This window comes from Astatotilapia calliptera, chromosome 5 (genome assembly GCF_900246225.1).
Source record: "Astatotilapia calliptera chromosome 5, fAstCal1.2, whole genome shotgun sequence".
Classification (NCBI taxonomy): domain Eukaryota; kingdom Metazoa; phylum Chordata; class Actinopteri; order Cichliformes; family Cichlidae; genus Astatotilapia; species Astatotilapia calliptera.
In genome coordinates this window covers 482695-506348 of record NC_039306.1, presented here as the reverse complement: position 1 = coordinate 506348, position 23654 = coordinate 482695, and the positions used below count along the sequence as shown (strand labels likewise).

General features: G+C 45.3%; 1 protein-coding gene across 2 annotated transcripts; it reads left to right on the top strand.

The window, feature by feature from the left end:
* Positions 1-1834: 1834 nt before the first annotated feature.
* Positions 1835-22398, top strand: LOC113021789 (DDB1- and CUL4-associated factor 1-like). Of its 2 annotated transcripts, none has more exons than XM_026166518.1 (30): positions 1835-2283; positions 4185-4381; positions 4506-4582; positions 4704-4777; positions 6195-6308; positions 6756-6893; positions 7262-7870; positions 7952-8053; positions 10169-10327; positions 10415-10594; positions 10694-10803; positions 11019-11118; positions 11683-11852; positions 12025-12149; positions 12581-12657; positions 13011-13175; positions 13327-13482; positions 14355-15014; positions 15105-15382; positions 15492-15690; positions 16010-16092; positions 16214-16298; positions 16481-16714; positions 17215-17308; positions 17407-17511; positions 18791-18864; positions 18970-19059; positions 19475-19636; positions 21632-21752; positions 22139-22398. In XM_026166518.1, the coding sequence occupies exons 2-30, from the start codon at positions 4191-4193 to the stop codon at positions 22207-22209; spliced, it is 4803 nt and encodes a 1600-aa protein (XP_026022303.1). In that variant the 5' UTR covers positions 1835-2283; positions 4185-4190; the 3' UTR covers positions 22210-22398. The 2 variants fall into 2 exon arrangements, with proteins under 2 accessions (XP_026022303.1, XP_026022305.1); XM_026166520.1 differs by having other exon boundaries at positions 21632-21768; positions 22139-22204.
* The last annotated feature ends 1256 nt before the right edge of the window (positions 22399-23654 follow it).

The following is a 23654-nucleotide window of genomic DNA, read 5'->3' as shown; positions in this document are numbered from 1 at the left end:
ATTACACCTGATGCTTCACAAGTAACGCAGGCCAGTTATTGCAATGGAAGTCGCCAGTAACACTGAACTGTTTTGCTGTGAGCCATCGGCCGCCATCATGGCAGCCTTGACCTCTAAGTTATTGAGTGCTGTGTCAGCTGCCATGGCGGTTGCCAGCCAAACCCATCTGTTCTCTGATTGGATTGTTAAATTTGTGATTGACATGACATTGGCCAATCAGATGAAAGGAAGAAAAATAGGGTCGAAATTCGTACTTGTAACTTGAAACTTGAGTGCAGAGTTTCACACGTATTTTTTAGCAAAGTCCGCACACAAATCTTTTTTACACACACAAATCCTGATTTACAAGTACAAAATATTTATGACCACAATTTGATCCCATACAGCTGATACTAGAAAGTAATATTAACTCTGTTATTCCCATCACTGGTTGTGAATAAAATCAAATCCATCCAGGAGTCTGGGAACCTCTTGCTGCTTCATCACAGTTTGAAGTTTTTTTCTATCTTTATTAGCAATTCAAACATTACAGAATTAAATGAGCAAAAGACAATGTCAGGGGGTTTCGTGTAATAACAATTAGACACAGGGTAGGGGTTGAATCACAAGATATTAAACAAGAAGCATAAGTTTACAGTTTTAATTGCTTTTATATTATGGGAACATTGTATAGTTTTAAAATATTGTCTGGTTTCATTTAAAAATCACTGAAAAAGCAGCTTTGTATTTAAAAAATGGATTTATGTATATGAAATTTCTTTCAAAAGTCTTTTTATTAGACAAAGGTTTCAATCCATGTATACAATAATACAAAATGCTTCAAAATTTCCTTCTTTTTCCCACCCTAACCATTAAACAACAAATAATTGGCAGCCTGCTGCCCAACTAAACCAAAAACACAGAACCTGGCCAAGGACAGAGGCCCACAGTTCATCCGTAATATGAAAGGTAAGGTCCTGTTCCCATTTAGATTTGATAGCAGCTGGAGGAAACATTGGAAATTAAATTGTACAAGGCTGATATTATGCCCCTTGAGGTTGGGTTGACCATTAAAAAAATCGTCTACTGGATTGTGTGGAGGTATTTGGGGGAATTCTGCTGTCACAGTCTGCACGTAGTGTCTGGCCTGTAAGAAACTGAGCTGCAGCTACGCCAAATTTGGTGGATATTTGAGAGAAACTTGCAAATTGTCCATCTTCATATAAGTGCAAAGGATTTTAGGCCCTTTCTAAGCCAGATATGAAAAGCATTATCTGCCATCGAGGGAACAAATGGGTGGTTTGCTGCAACTGGGCTTTGAAGTGAGAAAGCCTGGAGACACAGACTCTTCCTAAACTGAGACCAGATTCCAAGAGACTGCTGGACAACTCCATTGTTACTGGGTAGAGGCAATGCCAAAGGGAGTGATGAACCTAGTCACAGGTAGGGAACTTTCCCACTTGAATATGACTCCATGGCAACCCAACCTGGTGGTGACGGTTTGAGATTGTAGTGTCTCCAATACAACAAACACCTGATATTGGCGGCCCAATAATAGTACTGGAAATTAGGGAGGCCTAAACCTCCAACCAGCTTGGGCCTTTGAAGATGTATATGAAATTTTCAAATAAAATTTGTTAGCCCCATTTGCAGAGTAATCAAAAAAAGCCAAACAATAATTTCCATAACAGTCAAATAGATAAAAGAAACAACTAAACTCTTGCCAGAAATGATTAGTACATAAGCAGGACCAGAAACATCCTCTCTTTCTGACATGAACAGTTAACATCAATGTGTTTTTTAAACATCGTACAAGAAAAGTTATGGTGGGGTAAAAACGACGAATGACTTTCAAATATATTTCCTTTACTTTGTTGGTAATGTCCAACTTTTCTTCCACTCCAGGTCTCGGTATAAATTATTCCAGTAAGCAACGTCACGGTTGTCTTTCGTGTTTTTGGCGGGGACACCGATCTGTTCAACAGAGGAAACCGCAGGATCCAGCGGCAGAGGGGTCAGAACACCCGCAGGGATGGCGTGAAACATTGTGGCATAGTCCTTTTGGTGGAACAGGAATTTTGAACTACAAGTCCCAGGGAGAGCGTCGCCTGTGTTTCGTCATCTAACGTCGACTCGTTCTGTTGACGTCGCGTGCGGCCGCCGGGAGAAGTTTGAAAATAAACGTGAAAGTTTTTTTTCTCGTGAAACGTTGAGTGTCGGCGCGGTTCGAGCTGCTGCTGTGAGGCTGAGCTGTGAGAGTTTGTACCGAGGAGGGAGCGGAGCGCAGAGGAAGCTGCTCCTCAGGTGAGTGACGTGCGAAACTCAGAGAAGCTAGCTGTGTCCGACATGCGGCTGCCGCACAGCGCCGCTTCCAGTGCGCTCAGAGGGGCTTGGCGCCTTATCTCACCGCGGTGGGACCCGGAGGGAGGGACAGGGTGACGGGGGGAGGGCAGTCGGACAAAAATAAAATAAACAAAAAGATGCGAGTCGAGTTAGAGCGAGTTAGCCGAGTTTGCTAACTGCTAGCCGGGCTGAGCTTACCCTCTAACCCCTGAGCCCGGTATCCGTGCAGAGGCCACCTGTTGGTGCACAGGTGTTTCCAGCTGTCACAGCTGTGTTTGTGTGTGAAGAAGCCTCCCGTCATGCCTCAGCGCAGAGCGTCTCTGAGACGGCGGCCGGTGAGTTACAAAGCCTGCCGTTGTTGGTCGGACAGCAGCAGGTTGGACTGTGCTTACAGCGCTCAAAGTGCGGTTTGACCAACAACACGCATCGTAGCAAATATAACATCTCCGCTCACCTCTGGATTTTTCCGCAGAAAGAGGCTTTTTAAATGACCCGAGTGCCTCCTACGATATCAGTTTACATACACGTTTTGCTTGAAAAATAACATTTAAAAAACATTTGAAATGAAATTAAAAGCAGCAACTTCCTAACGGCTCTTTCAACACCTGTCTTTGAAGGTGTTGTACCTCAGTATTTGAACAAGCGCCGAGTGGATGTGATGACAGAAGAAGTTAGGAAGTTTGAAAAAGTCCTAAAAAAGTTAATTTTTACTTGTCTTTGTTATAATTTATATCAGACCTCTTCATAATTAAAAAGAAATGTCATAAAGATGCATGCTGGCTCATGGTCAGCACAATTAGGACTTAAAAAACAACTCAGGATTTTGCATACTCGTTAATCAGAAAAGGCATTAGCAGGTTTTTAAGTAAGTAAGGCTTATTTATATGCTGCTTCTCAAGTACAAAACTCACAAGTGCTTCACAATGCAGAACACATACAGCAGTTAATATGGTACGAAAACTAAATAAAGGCAAGCCTGCACAGGTGGGTATCAGCAGTGTCCACAGAGCTTATGTCCAATGGAAGCAAGTTCCACAACCACAAAACTGCGCTCTCCTTTTGTCTTTAGCTGGACCTTGGTGCAGCCTCCGAGCGTTAATCGTCTGACTTCAGACATTTAAACCACATGGATGGTTTTAGTAACTCACTGATATATGGAGGCTTCTGGCCACGGAGGACACATCACCAGGATTTTAAACCGAACATTAAACTTTATGGGAAGCTGGTGTAAGGAAGACAGAATTAGTGACTTTTATTTCATGTGAACCAAACCAGGCCATAAACAGATATTATTCTAGTCTTTTCAATTAAATTAAATAGAATTTTGTATTTTTATCCACTCACACTTTCATCCATCCAGTAAAATCAGCAGGATTTTAATCAGTTTCTGTTGTTTGGGTTTAATTTAGTTTAAAGTCACATGCTTGTGGTTTTAATTAAATGTGATCCAGTTTTGCTCACTTGTTGAAGTCACACTCCACAGTTCCACTTTGAATCAATGCTATTAAGGCGTCTCATAGCATCGACAAACTGCTGGAGACACTCCTCAGAGATGTTGGTCCATGTTGACACGACGGCGTCACACGGCTGCTGCAGAGTTTTGTGACATGGTGCATTATCCTGCTGGAATCAGCCATCAGGAGATGGCACACTGTGGTCATAAGGGGATGCACATGATCAGCAACATTACTCAGATGGTGTTAAGAGAAGAAATGACCTCCATACCATTACAGCACCAGCCTGAAGTGTCCATGATGAATAAAACTGCACAAAAGTATTTTTCTCTTTAACTTTAGCTCCACATCTAATACAGCACTGAATGATCTGCCTCTTCCTCGCCTCCTCCTCTTCCTCTCTTCCAGGCAGCAATGTCTTCTGCGGACGAAGAGCCATCGGCCGCCATCGTGGCCGCCTTGACGTCTGCGTTATCGAGTGCCGTGTCAGCTGCCATGGCGGTTGCCATGGCTGTTGATTCAAAGGCGGATCTCTCCGCGTTGCTCGACGAATGGGAAGAAGCACAGAGAGGCCCCACAGAGCAGCTGGTGTCCGTCTTAAACAGGTTTTGTTTTTTTTTTAAGCTTTTAGCGACGCAGATGACGTGTGACGTCAGAGCCTCTCAGTCTGCCTGAGTCTGTGGGTCCATCTTGAGTAGAAACCCTGTCTCATCAGTGTGTTTTCTGCAGAATATCGGAGCTGATTGAGAAAGAGATGGGAGAGTATCACAAAGCAGACCCGGATCCGTTTGATGACCGTCATCCAGGTGAGTCCTGGACCCTCTGGCCTCTATGTTGCATGGTTTCCACACTCGGTTCCGTAAAATGATTTCAACAACCAATCATTCAAATTGTTCAGACTTTTGTGACTCGTGTGTAACGTTGCAGGACGGGCGGACCCTGACTGCATGCTGGGACAACTCCTGAAGATGCTCTTTATGAACGATGACTTCACTAATGCAGTAAGGGCTGCTGCTTGTTTTTGTCCTCTTGTAAACCAAATGATGGAGTGTGGTTCCAAGGGTGGGCCGTCAGCTATGGCAGCCTTATCAGGCTTCATGCTTTGAGTACAGAAGCTCCACCCAGCAGCCATTAAAGCCTTTAGCTGGTGCCAAGACCGTATGGTATTGAATCTTTATTTTGAACATGTTGAAATAGTATAACAACAACAACAACAGAGGGAAAATGAGACAAACAAACAAAGCAAAAGCACTTTGTCTTCCTGTTTATGCCCTGCTCATCAGAAATTCTTCATTACAGTTTGTTACATGTATTATTTATTTATTATTATTTTTTATAACTCTAGTAACACATCAAAACATATACACATTTACATATATATTGTCATGCGCTGGCTGTGTGGAGGTAGATGAGGACCCAAACGCAAGCTCACGGAGGCAGGAATGAACTCAAAACAGCTTTATTGCTGGAGAGAAAAACCATACAAACTAAACTGGAAACTATAACATATTATACGGAGAACCACACGGCCATGGATGAGGAAGAACGCGACACAGAACTGAGGGAGACGCGGACATAAATACACAGAGGGTTAACGAGGGAAGTGGGAGCACACGGGGGAACACAGGTGACACAGATAATCGTAACGAGACAGGGCAGGAGTGAACGCAACACTGACGAGAGACTGTCAAAGTAAAACAGGAAGTACACAGAGGTTCAGACAGGAGGAGAGAGAGCACGGGTAGAGCAGGGACATGACGGGCTGGGGAAAACATGGAATGAAACAGAAGGAGGGGAGACGAGGGCTCACAGATACACAGAGGGGCACACAGGGGGGAAATCAAGGAACAACTTAACAGAACAACCTGGAAACCAGGGCATAAATAAAGAACAAAACACACGAAAACTAAGAATACTGGGCCAACATGGCCCAGGATCATGACACACACACACATATACACATCATTATTGTGAAAGTAGTGGCGAGAACGCCTGATCAGAGCCCCGCCTCCTCCCTGTACTTTGCAAAAACTGTATTTTTGAACCGCTGTTTAAACTGAGGCATGCTGGGACATTGCTTCAGTTCTTCACTTTGTTCCACAGCTTCACGCCACACACACACGTGCAGAAAGTTTTCAGTGTTGTTTGATACGGGGGGGATTTTTAAATTTAGTTCCCTCTTCAAACTGCATCTCCGTTTTGTGTGTTGCTTTATACATAACTTGCGCTGTGAGAAAATGAACCAGATCTGTCATTTTAAACTGGGCATCAAGCAAATCTGCTTTAATAGACAAAGTCTTTGTTTATACAGCCCCATCACGTGTCCACAGTTTAGAAATGAGGCCAGTGAACGTTGTCTCGAGCAGGTAGCTGCACAGTTTGTGCTACACTGTAAATTTGTTTTTGTGTGTTTCGCAGCTGCTGGACACGTACATAATGACCAGCAGGGAACACAGCCTCAACACAGCAGCCTGCCGCCTGCTTCAGAACATTTGCCCGGGCCTGGAGACGGCCGTCGTCTTCCAAGAGAAGGTAAACACTATTTAGACATAAATCACTGTTAGATTATCGAGCTGGTGTGTGTGTTCAAAAAACAAATTATGGACACGTCTATAAAGTGTCCAAAAAATATTTTACTATGAGGGATCACATGTTTGGGGGTGGTCCATGTGGAGTTAGAGGATTTGGGTTTTGTTAGTTTATACAGTTCTAATAAATGACAGTATATGGATGTGCATATCAAAACTGAAATCCACCTTAATAATGTGCATTTCTTTTCATGATGGTACATTTAAAAAAGTTTTTGCTGTGTAGATTAAAGAGGAAGTGATGGTTGTTCTGTAGGAAATATGGGAATAACTAATTTGAGTAATTATCACAGAGACTTTTATTAAAAGGTTTCCGACTCCTGTGAGCAGAATAAGCACTGGTTTCTGATAGGCTGTTCCTGTGCTTCGCTCACCTGTGCTCTCTGTGCAGGAGGGTCTGGCTGAAAGGTTGTTTGGCTGGGCTCGTGAAGCAGAGCGCCCGCTGTGTGTCTACGCCACGGGTCTGCTGGCCCGAGCCATGAGCAACCAGGAAGTGGCGGCCAACTACAGAGAAGAGAACGCTCAGCTGGTGGGTGGCAGTAATTAAAGACTGTATGTAAAAGATGGACGTGGCTGTCGTGACATGATCCACAGGGTTCTAGATTCCACATTTGGATCCCTTTTAGCATTTTGTAGTTTGGAAGTGACCATGTTTGGATGAGAGGATGGCGTGCTACGTTATCAGCTAATGTTGGTTAGTTTTGTTAATGTGCTGTGTGCATAGACCAGCAGCAAACATGTTATTAGTGCATCGAGTGTGCAGCGTCCTACGGTTAAAAGTCTGTTTCACCACAGACTTCATGCTTTATGGCTGTAATCTTTTATATACAGTCTTTGCGCTTGATTTTTAGAGTTTTTGCGTCAGCGTCATAAAATCTGAGTTTCCTCATCCTCCAGGTGGCCGTTATGATCAAGCGGTTGCACGAGCTGCAGTCTCAAGAGGCCACGAGTCACTTTAGTGCCACCCACACCTCAGAGAATCTACCTCAGGACTCTCAGGCTGAAACTGCACAAACCTCAGGCGTCACAACGGCCCAGCAAGACCCGATGGAGATGGAGGCGAGAAATGAAAGAGCCTGGGAGAGCAGCAGGACCACGTCCAACACCAAACCCACGTCTCTGCTCGGCTCAGCTCAGAAGAACGGCGGCCGCAGCAGCAGCTCTGCCCGACTGCTGCCAGGCTTCGTTTACCAAGTCGCTCCGGACTCTGCGTCCAGGGAGACGGAAGACATGCAGGGAGGAAGAGGTGGAGGAGGAGGGAAGAAATGGGCTATAAAGGAGAACGAGAGGAAGGCAAAGCAGAAACTGAACATTACCAACTCTTCGGACAGGAGTGGAGAGGACGCAGAGAGGACCGAGGCCAGCGAACAGCCGGCCAGCACCTCCTCATGGTCTGAGATGAGCTCCGTGATGATCGGCACCGACTTCCGCCTTTCACCGCTGAGCCCGGCCATGGAGCAGCGGCTCATCCTGCAGTATCTGACCCCGCTCGGAGATTACCAGGAGGTAGGCGTGCAAATCTGAAACTGTTTGGTGAATGCAAATAATTTTAATAAATTCACAACTGATGACCCTCCTTGTGTGCAGCTGCTGGCTGTCTTCATGCAGCTGGACACGCGGTCGCTGCTGATGAACTACATCGACCTCAGACAGACCAACAACGTCCAGCTCACCTTTGACGCCCTGCTGGTAAGGATGACGGCGTCCCTTTGAAAAAATTGATGTGGAGGGAATTTTATGAAATGCTGTGGATGATTTAGTGCTTTGATGCACTCTGAGTGAAGCGTTCGTACATGCGTGTATATCAGTGGTGCAACGGATCACGGTTGATCCGTAATCCGAACCGATCACACTCCACGGTTCGGTACACACGTGATCCGAAGATTTGAAAAAGAAGGAAAAAAAGTATGCGTATGGTGCGCGTGGTCAGTCTGTCAAGAGATAGCTATGGTCGGTGCTAGCGGTCCAAGTGCAGGAGCAGAGGAGTTTGCGGTATTTAAGCAGCCCTTTGCCTCCCAGTCCGACCGGGCTAAAGCTGTTACAGAAGCTACTGCGATGTTTAGCTGCAGACGGGAGGCCGTATTCTGTTGTGCAAAACAAGGGTTTAAACTGTGATGAACGTGCTTGAGCCACACTATGATATCTCGTTGCACGTCCACTTCAGTGACAAGATCGTTCCAGGCATGTATGAGTTATGGCTGAACTGTCCCAGGCATCTTCTGTTGCCCAACTACAAACGGTTGGAGCTCCAGGTCAACGGAAAGCTACGTGACCGTGACAGCTCGTTGTATCACAGCGGAGTGGTAGATACAAGCCCTGTACTGCACCTCAATTTGTTTTTATATAATTGCGTGGAATGAGTCTTGAGTTGAATGTTTTTAATAGGCAAAAAAATACTTAAAAAGTTCATAAGTAAATGTTAAAATCTTTTCTTTTTTTCTTTTTTTCTGATCCAAAAATTGATCCGATCCGTGACTTAAAACCGTGAGATCTTTGATCCGTTGCACCACTATTATATATTCTACTCATATATCATGCTCAGAGAGAGCAAGTCCTTCCAGTGTGTCAGCATCTGTTTGGTCACTTGCTGTCAGATGATTGTAATTCAGTTAGTTTGTTCCACGTTCAGCATTGATACGTTTGTTACTACGTGTTTGAACAGCTGCCTTAAAGCAATATGTATGTTTGTGTGTTCTGATTGTGTTACAAGTTATTGTGACAGAACGTGGTGTATGTTTATTTTACTAATGTAACTTACTGAGGGGTTTTTAGTGATCTTACAAAAGCAGTAAATCTTTATATCGAGATGCTTTAATGAGCCTCAGCAGCTCAGATCACGTTTCGCCTTGTTTGTCAGTGCAGCCCCTCCCCGCTGAGTCCGAGCGTCTGTGTGTGAAAGATAATCCAGACCTCTGTGGGTGGCTCTCAGCCCTATCACCACAGTTTGTTTCATTTTTAATGTGATGAAACTGAGTAGAGATATTTTTTCTTTTTTTTTAACAGTGTCGTGCATGGTCACATGGTCACATGTAGGGAGACGTGTTCCATCTCTCAGTTGTTTGTAGATCGTGGACACTGTTCAGTGCTTCCCGTGTAGATGTTTTGGAGGAACTAACAGGCTCTTCTGATAATGGACGGGTGTCAGATTAACTGAAAAGTTGATGAATTGATTCTCCTGTTTCAGCTCAATCGATCCGTCGTGTGAGTAGAGAAGCAGTAAAAGTGGGATTCATACGTCCGTGAGCTGATAAGTAATCATAGGTAATTGCTGCCTCTGGCGTTCAGTAATTCTTCACCAGAGAAAAAGGAAATTACAATTACATTAAAAGTAAATGTCTTATATTAAAATTTTAGCTGATGCAGAATCTCACGTAGGTGAAGCTGCGAGCCGTGAACGTTGCAGGGCTGATGTTGGAAGACTGCTGCATGTTTATTTACTCTTGTTTTAGTCGTAGTCGTGTGTGGTGGTGATGATTAATATTATTAATATTTTTGTCCATTTCTATGCCAGTTTAGGGATTGTTGATTAAAGCAAAGCAAACTGAAAAGGAGAACTTATTTTTATTTTTAGATACATTTTTATATGATTTCGTTTTGTTTTGAATGAGTAAATCTTATTTTTAAGATGAAATGAAATCATTTTCCCCTTGTCAATAAAAGTTTATCAGTAAACCCACTCACTGTGGTTCTTTTCACATCTACGTGAAACCTTTAAATCCTCCTCGTTATATTTGCAGCACCGTGTCATCTGATAAACTGATGTTCGCTGTTTGCAGCCTCACTGTGTCGTTGCTCTCTCGTCAGTATCTCGCCTCGCTGCTCCTCCATAAGAAGTTTGCTGCAGAGTTTATCGCTCACGGAGGAGTGCAGAAACTCCTGGAGATCCCGAGGCCTTCAATGGCAGCGACCGGAGTTTCTCTCTGCCTCTACTACCTGGCGTATAACCAAGACGCCATGGAGAGGGTAAAGCTACAACACTCTTCTTATTGTGTGCAGGATTATTACAGCAACCGTAGCTCAGTCATGGTGAACACTGTCCCGCGTTTGCAGGTGTGCACGCTGCCCGACGGCGTGCTGTCCGACACGGTGTCCTACGCGCTGTGGCTGCTGGAGTCGTCGCACGCGTCGGGCGTCTGCCACGCCACCATGTTTTTCTCCATCTCCTTTTCATTCCGAGCGGTGCTGCAGCTGTTCGACCAGCAGGACGGCCTCCGGAGGCTCGTCAACCTGGTCAGCCGTGAATCTTTACTCTTAAACTATTTAAACTAATTTCAGAAGTAACTATTTCTTTCGATCGGACACTTTTAGCATCGTCTCCTCTGCCTGTAGATCAGCACTCTGGAGATCCTGAACGTGGGGAGCGAGCTGTCCCGGCTGAGTGATGACCAGGTGTTCTCCAGCAGGCAGACAGCCAAACACACCTGCATGGCCCTGCGCAGGTGAAGCGATGGGTGGAGACACAAACACAAAAATTCTTATCTGACACAGCAGCCATGTTTTATTTAGATATTTGTACATATATAATGTATTTCTTTATTGTGTTGTCGGGTAGAAGTAAAGAAATACTCTTCACAGTCTGAACATGCAGGCAGTTCCTCTCTGCTTGTGTGAAAGTTTGGAAACACACTCATTGATTATCGATTACTTTGTGAAGGTACTTTGAGGCTCACCTCGCCGTGAAGACCGAGCAGGTGAAGCAGTCCCTGCACGCGTCGGACGGCGGTATCGTCATTCCCCAGCAGCCGTTTTACAAGGTACTCGATGGAGTTTGTGAGTCGTTGCTGTGCTTTTTTATTTAAACCACAACAACAGATTTCCCTTCTTGTCAGTGAAGATGAAATGCTGACGAGCCTCCTGCTTTTGTTGGTGAATCTCTGTGTCGTTTGCTCAGATTTCATTTTGATCTGAAACGTTGTGTTTTATAGTTCTGTGATCATCATGTGACTCGCTGCCTTTCTTAGCCTGGTTGTGTGTTTGTAAGAGAAGGACTGCCTTATAACGCAACTCTTAATCACATTTGTGATCTGGATTTAGATATGTGGATTTTAACATTATAATGTGGCTGTGAGCAGATGAGCTGTTTCATGCTCACCTGTAAGTAGTAGTGATGCTTCAAAATACGTAAAATGATAACCTCAGAGAAGCTGTTTGTTTGCTCTAAATGACAATTTAAATGTACAATGTTTATGATATAAATGCAAGGTGTTCAAACACTGAGCACAGACTGAATATAAAAGATGGACGTAGCAGCCGTGACATTTAATACGAGTCTTGGCTTCATATACAACTCATGAAAGTCTGCGGCTTCCTGCTTTCAGGCCTATTCGTACACCAGAGAGCAGATTATTGAGATGATGGAGTTTCTCATCGAGTGCGGGCCTCCTCAGCTGCACTGGGAGCCGGTCGAGGTCTTCTACAAGTTGGCCTGTGTCCCCTTAATGCTGCAGCTCATATCTACAGCCTGCGACTGGAGGACTTACTTTGGCAGGTAACCCTGCTCACACACATACCTGCACGCTGTGAGCACTCGGTGGGAGTTTTTATGACACAGAAAGGAGTCGGTGTAAAAGTAGCTTTGCTTGCGTTCTGTTTCTGTGTTGCTTGTCTTTGTACGCAGCACTGATGTGTAACTGGAGTCTTTTTCATGTTTTTTTCACCAGGAGCGACACTGTGCGGTACGCTTTGGACATCCTCTCCATCCTGACGGTGGTTCCTAAAGTCCAGCTGGTCCTGGCAGAAACCGTAGAAGTTCAGGATGAAGCCAGGTCCCCCGTTTCCACTGTGGGTCAGTAAATCTGATCGTTTTCTCCTGTAGTGCTGCTAAAACTGTTCTGATTGTTTCCAGCTCCATGTAACATTGAATGATTCAGGATTTGAAATAATCCTTATGAATCTTACACACAATCCAACTGTCTTCTGATTGGTTGCCACTCTCAAACAGAAAGCTTGGACAGAGGGTGGGTGGGGCCTCTGTGCTCACAGCTGATCGTTTTAAGGATGTCCTCCTGCTCACGGGCAACATGCAGATCCAAGAGTAGATAAAACTGGGCGCTCGGAGCAGCCTGGCTTACTCGATCTCTCAACCTTAAAATTATTAACATTCATAAACATTCATGTGACAGTAAATGAGGAAAAGCACAAAGGGTCCACTGTAACTGAGAGATGTTGTTAACCTTTGGGTGTTCTGCGTGTGACCGTCTCTCACCTCTGCTTCAGGTATGAGCATCATTCTGGGTGTGGCAGAGGGCGAGGTGTTTGTCAACGATGCTGAGATCCAGAAGTCTGCACTGCAAGTAAGGAGAAGCTCTAAATATCTTAATGAGACATTCTCCCGACTTTGATGACCTCCAGAAAAAGGGTTTGCCCAGAAATGTGCAGAGTCTGTGCAATCAGAATGAGAAGATTGCAGGTTAACAGCACATGAGCGCACATTCATGAAGGATCAGCACGTTATGACTTATTCAGAGCAGGCTGTGAGGTCTCAGACGTCCCTCCTTAGAAACAAACTTTAAAGGCGCATTTGCAGAGATCGGCTCACGAATCTGAATGTTTAAACTATTTTATCAGATAAAACTGTTTTAGATGCAGCATTTGTGCAGCAAATGATGAAAATTTGTCTGTCGTTTCCTCTCTAAAATCGTCGCAGGTGATAATAAACTGCGTGTGCGCCCCTGACCAGAGCCTGAACTCTGTGGGGGCTTTTGCGGTTACCCCTCTCAAGCCATTACTCCATCCCCAGCAGCCCCCCACCCCTCACAACAGGGTGTTGGCCCACATGTGGCAGGTGGTGCAGAACAACAATGGGATAAAGGTAAGAGCAGCAGACGAGCAGTGGGAATTTTCCCGGTTTGATCCTTTTGGGGTATCTGGGGTAAAAATCTGCCCCGCTGTGGTGACCCCTGTTGTAAATAAGAGATCGCCTGAAAGCGAAATGCTTTTCGTGTTCCTCGTGTCGTCTCCAGGTGCTGCTGTCCCTGCTGTCAGTGAAGATGCCCATCACGGACGCCGACCTGATCCGCGCTCTCGCCTGCAAAGCTCTGGTCGGACTCTCTCGCAGCTCCGCCATCAGACAGATCATCAGCAAGCTGCCGCTCTTCACCAGGAGCCACATTCAGCAGGTGCGCACAGGTGTATCTGAGTGAAAGACCTTTTAATGCTTTTGTGGCAAAAAACAGACTGAAGTTTAGGGTGTCCGGACAGTGGTGACGAAGCCGCTGTATAAACTTGGATTTTGAATGCCGAGTGCGCTTTCCTCGCCTCGCTGTGCCCAGAAATCAGTTTGCATCCATCTGCAAACGGTCATCTTCTGAAAGGCTTCCCTGCCACCTTTTCATACGCACTTAAAGTTGCACACTGTGGCTAACTGCAGCTTATAATATAAAATATTAAAGCTATTGTTAGAAATCTTCATTTCATGGCTCGGACTCACAGTAAGTTATTTTATTGAACAGATGTCAACAACACCAGAGCTTTACTAACTGTAGCTCACAAGTTAATAAACGATTACTTTACTATTACTAAAGGCTTTTCTGCAGGAAGTGAGGGTGTTAGCAGCGTTCAGTCCTTCCACAGCTGCTCGCTGGCCTGCAACACGCTGCCCTCTTTATAGAAACGTGGGCGGTAATTGGTGTCAGCAGCAGCATTATAACAAAGCAGACAGGCATGCAAAGCATAATGAGGCCCAATTACAATTTAAATATTGGTGTATTTATGTTTTTTAAACTCTGTGGCCAGAAAATTTGAATCTTTTGAAACTGGAGAGAGAAAAAAATCGATTTGCATGTATGAGTCATTTCTGCTTCATCCGGCAATTTCATGTCGCTTATTCAGGTTTTTCAGGAAACTGATGACGTAGACGCCTCAAAAACTACACGATACATGAAGGTTTAACAGACTAGTGTGGTGCAGTTATAGTAATGCTGCAGTTGGAGGCAGGGTGGAGGATTTCCTCCAGCTCTCGTCGTGTTCATGCTCTGTTTTCTGTCTCCAGCTGATGAAGGAGCCCGTGCTGCAGGACAAACGAAGCGAGCACGTCCGCTTCTGCCGCTTCGCCGCCGAGCTCACCGAGCGGGTGTCTGGCAAACCTCTTCTCATGGGCACGGACGTGTCGTTGGCTCGCCTGCAGAGGGCCAACGTGGTCGCCCAATCGCGCATCACATTTTCCGAGAGGGAGCTCCTCGTCCTGATCAGGAACCACCTCGTGGCCAAAGGACTTCAGGACACGGCAAACACGCTGGTCAAGGAGGCCAATTTACCCGCAGCGACCCTCTGTCCAAACCCCTCCCCTTCCTGCGTCACCCCCCCGCCCTCTGCCTCAGTGGTACCCAGGACTTGCAGGTTAGCGGGTGGGATCGCAGCGCGTATCGCCAGCCATGTTGGAGCCTCTCCCGTGTCCTCGGGTGCTTCTGTTTCACCTTGCCCCTCTTCTTCTCGACCCCTGGCACCTCCTCACCCTTCGTGCTCCTCTGCATCTACCTCTGCCCACCCCACTCCTCCTCCCCCTCCTCTTCCTCATCCTTCACCTCAGGGACAGGGCCCATATCCACTTGGCCGGATTTTGTTTTCACGGGAGCGTCCGGTGGCCCCGTGCAGCTCAGGGAAAAAGCTCCGTGCACTGAAACAGAAGTCGGATCACGGTGCTTTCATACAGGTCAGGGTTCGATCGGTCACCAGTATCATCGCCGTGCTCGCACACAGACACGGCCTAAGCTCAGCTACTCTTTCTTTCCCTCTCTGTCAGACTCCAGCAATGAAGAAGCAGTTGGAACGCCACCTTCCTTCCCCTCCAACGCTCGACAGCATCATCACCGAGTACCTGAGGGAACAACACGCCCGCTGCCCCAACCCGGTCACCACATGCCCCCCTTTCTCTCTTTTCACGCCCCACCGCTGCCCGGAGCCCAAGCAGAGACGACAAGCCTCTCCCAACTTCACCGCCCGCCTGGGTGCCAGGGTGCTGTACCCCAAATACGGAGGTGTGGACCGAGCGTGTCTGGATAGACACCTGATCTTTAGCAGGTAAAGAACAGACTCACCTGTGCAGCAAAAACGGTTATTTAGCTTATTTTTGGCTGTTTAAAACGGACCTCTGCTTCTCCACCGCTCTGCCTGTTTTCCCTTCGTCGAGGTTTCGTCCAATGTCGGTGTTCCACGAGGGCGACGGAGACGAGAGCGGCTTCACCTGCTGTGCCTTCTCAGCCTGCGAGCGTTTCCTGATGCTGGGAACCTGCTCCGGCCACCTCAAGTTCTACAACGTCCTCTCGGGAGAGGAGGCGGCCAACTACACCTGCCACACGTCCGCCATCACACACCTCGAGCCCTCCAGGGTATCTGCACAAGCATTTAAACACACCTGTTGTTATCCTGCACAACGTTTCCCAAACATTTGCATATTTCATGCGTTTTTTTTATCTGAGGCTACGTCCTCGACCGGGTCAGGGACAAATCTGCACTGAGTATATTTGAGTTTCTGATGTAAGAAGACGTCTGGTGGTGTGGATTTGTTTTCTTCTATAAGCTCAGCTGATCTGCAGGCACTGAGGCGACTGCCTGAGCTGACGTTATGCTCAGCTTTGATATGAATAGCGGCTGCAGCCTCAGCTCTTTTTGTGCCGTTGTTAGAAAGTAACCGTTTGTGCTTCTTAGGATGGGAAACTGCTGCTCACCTCGGCTTCCTGGAGCGTCCCTCTGTCGGCTCTGTGGAGCATGGATGGAGTCTTCATCAAAAAGTAAAACCGCCACACCCTCACGCTCCACTTTTAATTTTACACACCTGTGTATGCACTGCATAGACACCCTGAGGTGTGGACTGTGGTCTTCGTGGTGTCGATGTGTCTTTTTCCCCTTCAGAAACTCCTTTGCAGACGATCACTACGTGGAGTTCAGTAAACTCTCTCAGGACCGAGTCATCGGCACCAAAGACCAAGTCGCAAACGTAGGTCGCCCAAAATGTTCTGCTCTGCCTCCTCTCATCATAACAGCAGGAAGCAGAGTTGATGTTGATAAAACTGGAATCCCTTAAATTAAAAATCTTCATTTGCATTTAAACTACTGACAGCAGGAAACTGTAGATTTGGAGTTCATTTGATTCTCATCGTTTGTCTTCGTGTCCTGAAGATCTACGACATCCAGACGGGTCAGAAGACGCTGACCCTGAATGACCCCGGCCTGGCCAACAACTACAAGAGGAACTGTGCCACCTTCAGCCCCACTGACGACCTGGTGCTAAACGACGGCGTGCTGTGGGACGTGCGGGCGTCGCGGGCCATCCACAAGTTCGACAAGTTCAACATGAACATCAGCGGGGTCTTCCACCCCAACGGCCTGGAAGTCATCATCAACACGGAGATTGTATCCTCTGATGCTGCCAGGGGCCGTCTTTTCTGTCCTTTTCTTTCCTTTACTGCAAAAAATATAGTTAAAATGAAATGGGTCATTAAAAAACGTTCTGGGCCCAGTTAATGGCATGTGTATGCAAAGGAGCTGTTCAGTGCTGAGCCCTGCATGTTTCTGGTCTTCATTAATGCTGCTGGTTTAATGAAGCAGGAGAATCTGCTGCCCTCATTATTGAAGTGAACTTGCTGCGTTTCACCTGAGCAGGTGCATTTTTACAAATTCGGCCTCGTCCAATTTACCCTGCTTAAAAAAGACATGGCCTTTAATATTTTTAATGCATATTACCTGATGAACCATAATGTCAGTTTGGGTCTTACAGTCTCCAAAACTATAGTCAAAGTTTAAGATCAGATTATTGATCTCAGCTGTAATAACGACGCAACAAAGCGAGCTGCACGTGTTTCTGCGTCGCCCCCCGTTGTGTCGTAGTCGTGGGCCTTGACAGCAGGTGTCAGTGGGACCTGAGGACCTTCCACCTGCTGCACACCGTCCCAGCCCTGGACCAGTGCAGGGTGGTCTTCAACAGCAACGCCACCATCATGTACGGAGGTACGAGCTCATGTGTCCGAGTCATTACGAGCACAGCGAGGGGCCGAATCACCGCTCTGACGTACGATGTTTTTCCCTCCTCCTGCTCTCGCACACAGCTATGCTCCAGGCCGACGATGAGGATGACGCGATGGATCAGCAGATGAAGGGTCCCTTCGGCTCGTCCTTTAGAACCTTCGATGCTACGGACTACAAGCCCATCAGTAAGGCTTCACTTCCTCTCACTGTTGGTCAAACACAGTTTATATACTGGGGCTGGGGATCGTCACTGATTTCTAGAATTGATTTGATTCCGATTCACAAGGTCCCGAATCGATTCGATTTGATTTGAATCGGGGAAATTTTGTTATGATTCAGATCATGCATCAGGACATTTCCATATTTTTATATCTATAAAAAGGAAGCTGACACTTGTGAGACTTTATCAAAGGTGTGAGCATCACAGCAGAGGCCTTTGTGTCAAAGTAGCTGAGGATGAAACAGGAAAACATGAAGGTGATTTTCCTGGTCTGGATTTTATAAAAATATTCTGCAGTCGATCAAAAACGAAAGAAAACCATTAATCAGCATCTGAACATTACCTGATGCTGCTGACGTGAAGCAGAGCAAAGTTACAGCGGTTTGATTAGAGACGCAGCGTTTTGCAGTTTTGCATAAATTTAAAAAGTTTAAAATTGTCCAGAAGCCTGTTGAACAGCAGAAATGAAGTTTTCTCTTTGGAAGTAAGTAAAAGGAATAAAACAGCGATCGACTGCGCTGTAAACAATGGTAGACTTGTGATAGTAAGCAAATAATGCAGAAAACAGATTTTTAGACAGGAAACTGTTGTTGAAGTACAGAGAGAGAGAGAGCTGTGCATGAAGTGTGATCAGCAAAAGTCAGAGTGAGTTCATGACGATGTTTATGTGAAGCGTAGTTTGGATCTTCTTTTGCTGCTGGTTCAGTCAATATTGTTTGGAGTGAGATCAAACCTGCAGCTTCAGAATCAGCACAAAGACGTAAACACAAAGCTCGACCCGCCGAAACATCAGGATCAGCGAGCTGTCGGCTTTCAGCCCCGACAGTGTCCGTGCCGTCGGGTGAGAAAGGCAACATCTCACTGATTCTGATGCGTCGGCGTGTCCGCGCTTTGTGTTTACGTCTTTGTGCAGAATCCGTGTTCCTGCTCTCATTTACTGTTTTAGCTGTTTGGTGGTTGTTGAAACTTTGTGAGGTTTAACCTGAGATTCTGGCGTTTCGGGCAAAATAAATTTATAATAAAAAATCGAATCAGGATTTTAATAATTCGATATCACGCTATCCAAGCCAGAATCGGTTTTAATCGATAAATCGATCATCAAAACCCGCCCCTAATATATACATATGTGTTTGATTTTATTTTAAAGGTCAGGTTTGTGCTGATCTGCCAGGCTTAGCTGCTCCTCCTGCTTTTACGAGCCGAGGTTCGAAGAGCTCGAGCTTCATGATGTTTTTGTTTTTCAGCCACTGTGGACGTGAAGAGGAACATCTTCGACCTGTGTACAGACACCAAGGACTGCTACCTGGCTGTCATTGAGGTACTTGAGCATCCGTGCTATCAGAGGGTTTATTGTTGTTTCCATTACAGCCCATGTGACCCTGTAAGGCCGCAGACACGCTAACGTGATGCGTTTACTCTGCAGAACCAGGACGCGGTGGGCTTGGACACGGTGTGTCGTCTGTACGAGGTGGGACGACAGAAACTCGCCGAGGAGGGAGACGACGACGATCAGGTGAGCGTTTGCTGAGCAGCTTTGTTTTCTTTTGTCTGCGATGACCCGACCTTCACGTGGAGGCTCATCTCTGATGACAGCTGGGTCTCTAGAGCAGCTGCTTTCAGGGAAAGAGTCCACGGTGTCCCCGTCACTGTGACCACAGTCTTTTATTTTTAATTGAAGTCTTGTGCGACTGCTCAGGGAGCGGACCTGAAGTGGAGATGAGCTTAAGCCGAGCAGTTTTATCCAAAAGCTTCTTCTTCTCTTACTTTTGATGCTTCTTTGTCTGCCGTTTCTTCTTCTTCTGCTTTTTCTGCTCTTTAATTTAATTATTATTATCTGTGAAACTTGTTTTACTGAGAAAACTTCCTTTCGTTGCTGTCGTCGTCGTGATTGAGTTCATTTTTTTAAAATTTATTTTGTGCTCTTCCAGGATGACGATCAGGACGATGACGATTCCTCTGACTCCGATGACGATGATGACGACGACGACGACGACAACGACGACTTGGACACAGACCCGCTCATAGAGGAGCTGGCCAATAACAACGAGGCAGAGAATGAGGAACAAGCCGACTCGCCCAGAGACGAAGAGGTACCCGACCCCCTAAATCCATCGTCCAATCAGCTTCTTTTATTTTTCACTTTTCTGTGAAAGGATTGATGAAGACAACACTTTGAAATGATAGTTTATTAAATATATAAATGTCTTGTTTTGTTTAACTTTATTTTCTTATAGTAAATATGATTTATAGAAGAACTTGTTGTTCATATTAGTAAAATTTACTTGTTACTCAGGTTCTTTGTTTATGGATGATTTATTCTGAGCTCACTCGGCGTTGTCACCATGACGACTAATATCTAAAATAATAGCAGTTACATTAAAACAATAATGCTTCTTTAGCTTCTTTCACATATTCATGGAAACTCAAATTAACAGAGACATTGAACGCACCTCACGCTAGGGCTGCTCAATTAATCGAATTTTAATCACGATTACGATCTGGGCTTTCAACGATCATTAAAAATGACTGAGCCGATTATTAGCCCCTCCCTCATTTATCCGCGACCCCTTAAAGGCCGGTCCGTGAAAATATTGTCGGGCATAAACCGGTCCGTGGCGCAAAAAAGGTTGGAGACCGCTGATTAAGAGGACCCGAGGGAAGCTCGGAAAGCTAAGCAGAAGTTATTTGGAGAGGAGAGTGACTGCTGTTGGTTGAAAAGTGAGGTAAAAAAACTTCAGTGGTGTTGCACACTATGTTATATTATTTTTTTAAAGTCATTGTTAACCCTTTAAAGCCGGTCAGAGCAGCACGCTCCGTTTTGTGTAACTATTTTTGTAGAACCTGAACCGTGTAAGCTAGCGCAATAACTTTTTTTGCATATGAAACCAGAGGAGTTGTACTTACATCTGATGCCATCAGCTTGTCCTCGGTCACGGTTTCCTTCCACATAAAGCTTTGCAAAAATTGCATAAAAAGCGCTTGCAGGAACAGAAACATAATATTCCAGAAACAGGCTTTGCCGATCCGATCAGCTGTTCGTAACACTTCCCACAGTGAAACAGACGCATGTCCGCCATTTCCTGGCCGAAACCGGAAGTGACGTCATTTTCGCGGAAAATGTAGTTTTTTACTTGTAGGCCTTAAAAGCCTATACTGGTGTTTTTATAAGTCATGTTTGACTTTTCTGAATAGTTTCTGGGATGCTTAGAACTCGAATTGCACTGCTGGAAATAGTTTATTTTGATGCACATGCTGTTTTCTTTGCAAATTTGCATCCTAGGATTGTTTTTTCGTTTTTCCTGCAGTATATAAAAATTGCTGTATCTCCAAAATAAAACTATGATAACACTCAAAATAAATTTCCTGTTGTTGTAAACTATTTTTTGCAACTTTTTTGTATTTAAAGTTTTGAGGGATAAACCTCTTAAATTTCTCCAAGTAGAAATATATGTAAACAAACTAAACAAAAACGAATGTCAATTTTTTTGTAGTTTATTGCACTTTTTTGCAATTAATGTAGTTACTATGGACTTAATGCATACATATTATTAAAATATGGGCTATAACAGTTATTTAGCAACTTGAAATGCTCCCACAAATGGCTCTACAACATGTAAAAAAATAATATAAGCTCTGGCGGACTTGGTTCTATAGTAGGTCTTAAAGGGTTAAATAAATATCGTCAAATAATCGAGATCTCAATTTCAGTGAAAATAATCGTGATTATCATTTTTTGCCATAATCGAGCAGCCCTACCTCACGCCTGTTGTAGTCAGATGGGAGAGAGCGTTCTTCGAGGCTGCGCTTCATCTCTCACAGTGGATTTAACGCAACCACAACACTGCGACGTGTGTTCTTTATAAACTTGAGTCCAGCTTGGAGGCGGTGCCACTAAAAACAGTCCGTGCTGGACGTTACTTCCAAACTGAAGTGATGTGACTGCTTCCCTCGCGTTAGAGGAGAAAAATCAGTTTGAGTGTTTAAAAAAAGTTCTTTGTTTTTCAGTTTTAGGTTTCACGTCTTCTCTGGTCCTCACAGTTCAGACTGCACTGGGGAGACTGATCTTTTTTTCCTTTCACGCTCAGATTGCTGATCTTCTGGCTGGCGACAGCGATGATGACAATGACAGCAACAACAACAACGACTCGGAAGACTGGGAGAGCGTCAATGATGGCTCTGAGCCGTTCGACGCTGACGGATCAGAATGTGAGTGATAATCCAGGTTTGTTTGCTTAAGTCTGTTTTACCTTCGAGGTTTTTACAAACTCACATCCGGGCGCCGAGGACGCCGAATCTGCAAAAACTGCCTGCATAAGTACAGTTCAGAATATAATATTGTTAAAAATGAGAGAGAACGGCACTGCACGTTCTGGGTTTAACACGGACAGAATGTTAATGTCTGGAGAGCATCACACCGAAACTGGATGAAAAAACCCGAGCTTTATTCCTTCATTTTTGTTCTTTGTAATGAGGCCGTTGATTTGAAGTGAACCGTGTGTGTGTGTGTGTGTGTGTGTGTGTGTGTGTGTGTGTGCGCGTGTGTGTGTGTGTGTGTGTGTGTGTGTGTGCGCGTGTGCGTGTGTGTGTTGCAGTTCTCTCTGGAGCGTCCGATGACGACTTGATCCAGTCCATCCGTGACCTCCATGACCGATGGTTCTCCTGACCTCAGCGTTCTCATTCGTACCTGTTTAAATGCTCGTTTCTCTTTTAAGCAGGCAGGTTGACTGTGAACACGCTCGTATGCAAATCAAATTTCTGCAATATTCTGTTTCTCTAATATATATTTTTTACATTTGATGACGTCATTGAGAGATGACGAATAAATATTTCCCAGAGTTTGTGGGGCCTCAGATATGCAGACTTGGTTTTCTTCCTCTTGGTTAAATATTGAGTTTGAAATTTTGGATTCTTTTTGGTATTTTTACCTGCTGTGAAACATCTTTTTCTCCTCATTATTGATCAGCACCAGCTTTGTCTGAACTACAAAACGAGACAGAAACACAAGCTGTAGTTTTTCAAGTCCTTTCAACTCTGAAGCAGTGAGCAGTCTTTACATTTTATTTGAGCTTAATATTCATATAAAAGCAGTTATTGACGTAAAAGAAAAAGAAAGAAAAAATTATTTTATATACACAGTGTTGAGGTTGTTTTCTACAGATTTAAAGACTGGATGTTTTTAACTGGATGGATTTAGGCCAGCCTTCTTCTTATTGGCTGCTCCTGTCAAACAGATGGGTTGAACAGCAGGTGGGCGGGGCTTCTGTTCTCACAGGACTGTGTGCTCGAGCAGTACTGAAAGGCACTTCGTGTGTCAGGGTTCAGTTTGATTGTCCTGGTAAAAACTAACTGCAGAGTTGGAGGACCGAGGAAGCAGCAGAGACAGACAGGAGCAACGACCAGCAGCTTGTACTGGACCAGCAGGAAAAGCCTGGTTTAAAGAGGGTTGTCGAGGATTCCTAGTCCTTTAAGTTTGGATCTCACTGACTGAAGAGCGGAGCAGTGAGAAGCCGGGAGGGGAAAACAGAGGCCTGAAGATTTGGGGTAAGAGCCTCCCGATGGCTCTGGGTCAAAGAGAAGGACAATTGCTGGAAGCTGAGGCGAGAGCGGCCACCACAGCTGACCAGCCAACTTCAGGTGCTGTGGTTGAAGTTGAATCTGTATGATGGTTGGAGGAAAGCACCTCAGAGGATTTAATTCCCACACAAATGATCTCTAAAGGTGGTTGAAGCGTTGGAGGTGAATCCCGGTGAGGTTTAAGTCATTGCTGATGTGGAGGAATGAGCCCAACCTTTGGAGGGAACAGAAGGATTGCTGATGTGTGTCTATTGAAAACATCACTTTCCTGACCGCTTACAGGTGAGGATCATGTAGACCTCACACAGTTCATTAGAGTATAATTTAGATAATAACTTCCTCTACAGTCTTACTTTCATAGATCTTGAGATACTTCAGTAGTTAAAGGGCAGCAGAAACATCTGTAGGCACTTTTTCACTGTTCTCTGCCAACCACAGCAGCAGGTCATAAATCGAGTCACAGCAGCTGTTTCAGGCACAAACCAGAGCACGCTTTCTGCTCGGTGTTCAGGAGTGGACGAGTTAGGAATCCAG